This window comes from Piliocolobus tephrosceles, chromosome 3, assembly GCF_002776525.5.
Source record: "Piliocolobus tephrosceles isolate RC106 chromosome 3, ASM277652v3, whole genome shotgun sequence".
Lineage (NCBI taxonomy): Eukaryota > Metazoa > Chordata > Mammalia > Primates > Cercopithecidae > Piliocolobus > Piliocolobus tephrosceles.
In genome coordinates this window covers 160919819-160926198 of record NC_045436.1, presented here as the reverse complement: position 1 = coordinate 160926198, position 6380 = coordinate 160919819, and the positions used below count along the sequence as shown (strand labels likewise).

General features: G+C 42.3%; 1 protein-coding gene across 3 annotated transcripts in view; it reads right to left on the bottom strand.

The window, feature by feature from the left end:
• CCDC149 (coiled-coil domain containing 149) overlaps nt 1-6380 on the bottom strand; it is a 110510-nt gene that overhangs the window by 69969 nt on the left and 34161 nt on the right. For all 3 annotated transcript variants that reach the window (XR_002733853.1, XM_023223048.1, XM_023223047.1), the window contains exons 2-3: nt 3886-4047; nt 1136-1174 (exon numbers count right to left, since the gene is read on the bottom strand). Coding sequence is in view for 2 of the 3 variants with exons in the window: in XM_023223048.1 (XP_023078816.1) it covers nt 1136-1174; nt 3886-4047 (201 nt within the window). In the remaining variant the exon portion in view is untranslated. The remainder of the gene's footprint in view (nt 1-1135; nt 1175-3885; nt 4048-6380) is intronic.

Genomic DNA, 6380 nt, shown 5'->3' with positions numbered 1-6380 from the left:
AGAATGGTATGCACCCACTGAATGGTATGCACCTGCAGAATGGTATGTACCCACTGAACAGTATGCACCCACAGAACAGTGTGATCCACTGAATGGTATGCACCCTCAGAATGGTATGCACCCACTGAACAGTATGCACCACCAAATGGTATGTACCCACAAAACAGCACACACCCACCAAATGGTATGTACCCACAGAACAGCAGGCACCCACAGAATGGTATGTACCCACAGAATGGTATGTACCCACAGAATGGTATGCACCCACACAACAGTATGCACTCACCAAATGGTATGCACTCATAGAAGAGTATACAGCCACAGAATGATATGCACCCATCAAGTGGTATGTGTCCATTGAATGGTATGCACCCACTGAACAGTATGCACCCACCAAATGGTCTGCACCCACAGAACAGCTTGCACCCACAGAATGGGATGCACCCACTGAATGGTATGTGTCCACTGAACAGTATGCATCCACAGAATGGTCTGTACCCACAAAATGGTATGCACCCACAGAACACTATGCACCCACCAAATGGTATGCACCCATAGAAGAGTATATAGCCACAGAATGATATGCACCTACCAAGTTGTATGTGTCCACTGAATGGTATGCACCCACTTAACAGTATGTATCCACTGAACAGTATGTACCCACTGAACAGTATGCACCCAGCAAATGGTATGCACCCATAGAAGAGTATACAGCCACACAACGATATGTACCTACCAAGCGGTACGTGTCCACTGAATGGTATGCACCCACTCAACAGTATGTATCCACTGAACAGTACGCACCCACCAAATGGTATATGCCCACAGCATGTACCCACTGAACAGTAGGTAGCTCAAGTCCTGTAACCATGTGCCCTCAACTCTATTTCCCATCAGGATTCACAACAACAAGGGGAATGCAGTCAACTGGTGTACCTCCCCCATCCAGACTTCACTGGGTTTCCTTCACTCCACTCCCAATTTCTCTTTGCAGTTGGAATCTCTACCCACTCCTCCCAATAACAGAAAGAATTCCAGGAAATTAAAGGAAGTTCTTTACATTATGACATTCCCTGATCCTCCCAATTGCTGCAAGTTATCAGTAAAACAATCTGAGATCAGAAATAAGTCTTACCTGTTTCCTTTTTTCAGGAGGAAGTGATGGATCTCCATCCTACAAAGAAACAAATGCTACATTTTACTCTGTAAAAAACTATAGATGTACTTAGAAACAAGAAGTTGAACTAAATTATGAACCTAAATGTAGACTCTCCCCACCCTCCCCACCCTGCAGCCAGTAATGTGCTGAAGCAAGCTCAAATATACTTTAAAAAAATAACTACAAACTGAACCAGAGTTATTTTGGAAAAACCTCCAGAGAATCAGTTCCCATTAGGACCAAATCTATATATTTTCTAAAATTATTTGAATAAAAAAACTGGATTTGTCAAAATTATTTTTGATCAGAGCCTAAACTGAAATAATATTTCATTTGGTTTGAGTTCCTCTTTTAAATAGTTAGAACCAAAGAACAGTGATGGGGACGCACATACACACACACAGAGAGGAAAAGAGACAGAAAGAGAGAGAGTTTTCTCTATGGGCAGAACAATCAATGTTGGGAGGGACAGTATTTGCTCAAAGTTAAGAAGACATTGAGAACTTCTAGTCCTATTACATTTTTTTTTTTGGCCTTAAAAGGATTCAGGCCGGGCGTGGTGGCTCACCCCTGTAATCTCAGCACTTCGGGGGGCCATGGTGGGCAGATCACCTGAGGTCAGGAGTTCGAGACCAGCTGGGCTAACATGCTGAAACATGTCTCTACTAAAAAATAAATACAAAAATTAGCCAGACATGGTGGCGGGTGCCTGTAATCCCAGCTACTAGGGAGGTTGAGGCAGGAGAATTGCTTGAACCCAGGAGGCAGAGGTTGCAGCGAGCAGAGATTACACCACTGCACTCTAGCCTGAGCAACAGAGTAAGACTCTGTCTCCGAAAAAAAAAAAAAAAAGGATTCAATTCCTCTCCTTTTTGTGCCATATCAGGGAATATGAATATCTCAGGTGAATAAGCGAATGCTCCTTAAATGAGCACTCTAATATCTGATGCTGTCCACATATAAGTCAACATGATTTTAACCTAAGGAATCTATTCTGTTCTATTTCTACTCCAGGGCTGTTTAATAATGCCAGCGCAGACAGTTAAATGTCAGTAATAGTGTCCCACTTGAAAAAGAGATTGCTTCAAAAGCAGCAAGAATGAAAACTAGTATTATGCAGTTGGCATTCTCCATTTCAATATCATTTGCATCTTAAAAGTTTTGCCATATAAAAACCTGGAGAAAATAAAAAAGCCCAGGATACAAGAAAGGTTACAAAAAGTATGGCTATGTCCACACTGTGTATTACCATGCAACTGTTTAAAAGACTGAGTTAAAGGCCAGGCGCAGTGGCTCACGCCTGTAATCCCAGCACTTTGGGAGGGCGAGGTGGGCGGATCACAAGGTCAGGAGATCGAGACCATCCTGGCTAACACGGTGAAACCCCGTCTCTACTAAAAATACAAAAAATTAGCCAAGCGTGGTGGAAGGTGCCTGTAGTTCCAGCTACTCGGGAGGCTGAAACAAGAGAATAGCATGAACCCGGAAGGCAGAGCTTGCAGTGAGCGGACATCGCACCACTCCACTCCAGCCTGGGTGACAGAGCGAGATTCTGTCTCAAAAAAAAAAAGACTGAGTTAAATCTGTATGCCTAGAAATCTGGATGATTCAAATCTGGATGAGTTTGTAGGCCTAGAAAGATGTCCAAAATAAAGTGCTGAGGGAAAACAGCATGTTTTATTATTTTTAAAAATAAATTTGGAATTTATTTTATTTCTCCATGAATTTTTTTTTTTTTTTTTTGAGAAGGGTTCTCACTATGTTGCTCAGCTTGGCCTCAAACTCCTGGGTTCAAGCAATCCTCTCATCCCAGCCTCTCAAAGTAGTTGGGATTACAGGTGTGTCACTGCATCTGGCCTAATACAACTCTCTGGAAGGATGGCAATGCTCTCTATATACACTGTCCAATACAGTAGCCATCAGTCACCTGAGCCCATGAAATGTGACATTGATACTGAGGAATGGAGTCTCTTATTTTATTTAATTCTAATTAATTTAAAACTAAGTAGCCACCTGTAGCTAGTGGCCTCTGTATTACTGTAGACTTATGAATCCTCTTTTTAAAGAACTCTATATAATTAAATTAACAAGTAAACAGCCACACATACAGTAGTCCCCACTTGTCCTCAGTTTCAGGTACCTGAGGTCAACCATGGTCCAAACATGTTAAATGGAAAATTTCAAAAATAAATAATTTATAAATTTTAAATTGCATGCTGTTCAGAGTCGTGTGGTGAAATCCTGCACCATTCCCCTCCATCCCACCTGGGATGTGAATCACCCCTTCATCCAGGGTGTCCACGGTGTCCATGTGGCCCACTCGCTAGTCACTTAGGAGCTGATTTGGCTATCAGATTAAAAAACAGCAGCATGTACAGGGTTTCATACTCTGTGGTTTCAGGCATCCACTGAGGGTCTTGAAACATGTCTCCCTTGGATAAGGGGGGGAGCCTACTGCAAACACACACACATATGTTCACAGATGCCAGAGCAAGAAGCATATACACACACATACACACACATACACACACACACAGAGAGAGAGAGATTAACTTGTGAGTGGGACTGGGTTGTGGAGGAAATAGAGGTGGTGACTTTTACTTCTAAATTTTTCCACTTTGAACTGTTTACATTTAACCATTTCTAAAGAAACAGCATGTGAAAATCTCTTTATATCTTAATTCAGGGAACAGGAAAGTGGCCGAACAGGGCAGCCTAACACTTACGATCATCTCTCGGTACTTCTTTTTCAGTGACTGGTGGTGCTCCCGGAGCTGATTGGCCATGAGTTTGTACTGGTCTCTTTCCTGTTGACAGGTGTCCAGCTCCTTGGAGAGGATCAGCAGGGCTTCCTTCTTGCTCTCCAGCTTCCTCTTACACACCAGGTACTACAAAGCAAGAAATCCAGGCAACAGGTCAAAACCATCCATGGGCCTCCATTTAACACACAACGTACTTCACACACCCTGTGGAGAATTTTTGGCATTCTCATTTTTAGAGCTCATATGCCCAGAGAGATATTTTTCAGCAAATGACATGTATGTAAAGGCTTCTACAGTGCTGACATGCAGTGCCCTCACGACAGAACCTAAACCTTGGACAATAAGTCAAAAACCAGAACGTTTCAAAAAGTTGCATAAACGGGTAAACAGGTAGACAACTGGACCCCAATTTTAAAAAGGATTTATATGTCCAGATAAGATTATGTAAAATTTTATTAAGATATTTAATACAAATTTTATTAAAATGTTACTCACGACAATCTCTTGGTAATAAAATTATTTACCCAGGTTTTAAAACTTTTCTTGATTCTTTTCTGTGTTTTCTACGTTTCCAGAGTAAACCTATATGGTTTTTTGTTTGTTTGCTTGCTTGTTTGTTTTTTGAGATGGAGTCTTGCTCTGTCATCCAGGCTGGAGTGCAGTGACATGATCTCGGCTTACTGCAACCTCCATCTCCTGGATTCAAGCAAATCTCCCACCTCAGCCTCCCAGGTAGCTGGGACTACAGATGCGTACCACCATGCCCAGCTAATTTTTGTATTTTTAGTAGAGACAGCCAGGCTCTGTTGGCCAGGCTGGTCTTGAATTCCTAACCTCAGATGATCTGCCCACCTTGGCCTTACAAAGTACTGGGATTACAGGCATGAGCCACCATGCCTGGTCCACATAGTTTTTATTGTAAAAAAAAAAAAAAAAAAGCCCAAAAAAGTTAGTAAAAATAATTGAACCATAAATCATTGCAATAGATTGCAACTGCTCACCAAATCCAGCAGCTATTTTCTCACTTGCCAATTTGTCCACTAACACGGCCCTGATATGTTTAACTTTTCCTGTGATTCAAATGCAGGCACTCCCCATCCAGAGACCAATCTTAGGAGCTAAGTATTTTAGCCACATTTTGAATTCTCCCAAAACAGTTGAGTACACCTGGTTGGAACTCTTGCCTCAGAGTGATGTGGCATCCTTCCTTCTGCTCACTCTCCTGCACCACAAACCACCTCACCTAAGTCTGACCCGCCATACTGGCCAGCGTGGGCCCGAATAGGACACTTCACTTTTTATTGGATATATTGCACCGTCTGGTATTATTCACATATGTGAAATGTGGCACTAAATACCTTTTGAATTTGCCCCGTAAAAGACCAAATTCAGAGCATTCATGAAAACAATTTATAGTTTCATTATACACTCTGACATGAGTACTTTGTCATTATGGACGCTCACACAAAGCGGAGCGAGAATCAGCACTCCCATTCCACTACAGTCAATGCTCTTTTATGGACAAAAAGCATTACTCATATATAGTGCTTGCTCGGAACTGACTTTGTTAAGTTCAATTTCAAATAAATGAAAGAGGGAAAAAGAGAGTTTTGTGCATTTGCACAATTTTTTCCTTAAAAAAAAAAAAAAAAGTAATTGCTTAGTTTCAAAAACAAAGGCGAAAGAAAAGGCATTCTGAGACGGATTTGAGCTCTAAAAAAGGACACTTCCACCTTGGATGAATTTTATTCCTGGCAGTAATGAGGTTGGAATCCTGCCTTAAAATGTCCTGGATTTTGAGACGTTGACATCGTCTTCATGGAGGCAAAATGGTTCTGTTGTCACAGTGATCTCTCAAGAGTAAAATCCCCAATGAGTAAATATCAGAGGAGAGTGGCTCAGAAACCCAAACTGCAGTGTCCTCAGGGACGTATTGAGATTTCACACGAAAAATACCATTTACACACAATTTAACACATCTGCCCTTGTTCCTCCAGTTCTTTTCCCGTAATCAGCACCCTTGGTTGTCAGCACTGCGAGTCTCGGTGACCCAAAGACAGTCACCTTTATCCCTTCAATTTATCAGATTCAAACCTGAGGCCCCAGAGACACTCCTGCCTTCCAATTTAGGGAACAAAAAGCCTCATGCAGGGAGACATTGGAAGCTGCAGTAGGTAAGCTCCGTGGGAACACCCCGCCCATTGAACGGTAACAGGTAAGGGCCACTGCTGACTGTCAAAGTGGAAATTCAAGTTCCTTGACCTTGAACAGTCTCTGTTAGGGCCTAAGAGAAAAGCTATTTCACTCACAAAGCACGGTCCAGATAAGGCCATGAAAGCTGGGAAGGGCAGTAAAATGCCTCCCTTGCTTCTAGGTCTGAGGTGCCTGGTAGAAAACAGGCACAGAGGCCTCTGCTGAGACCCATTGGCCTGGGATTTGAAGAGCAAAAGTTCTGTAGG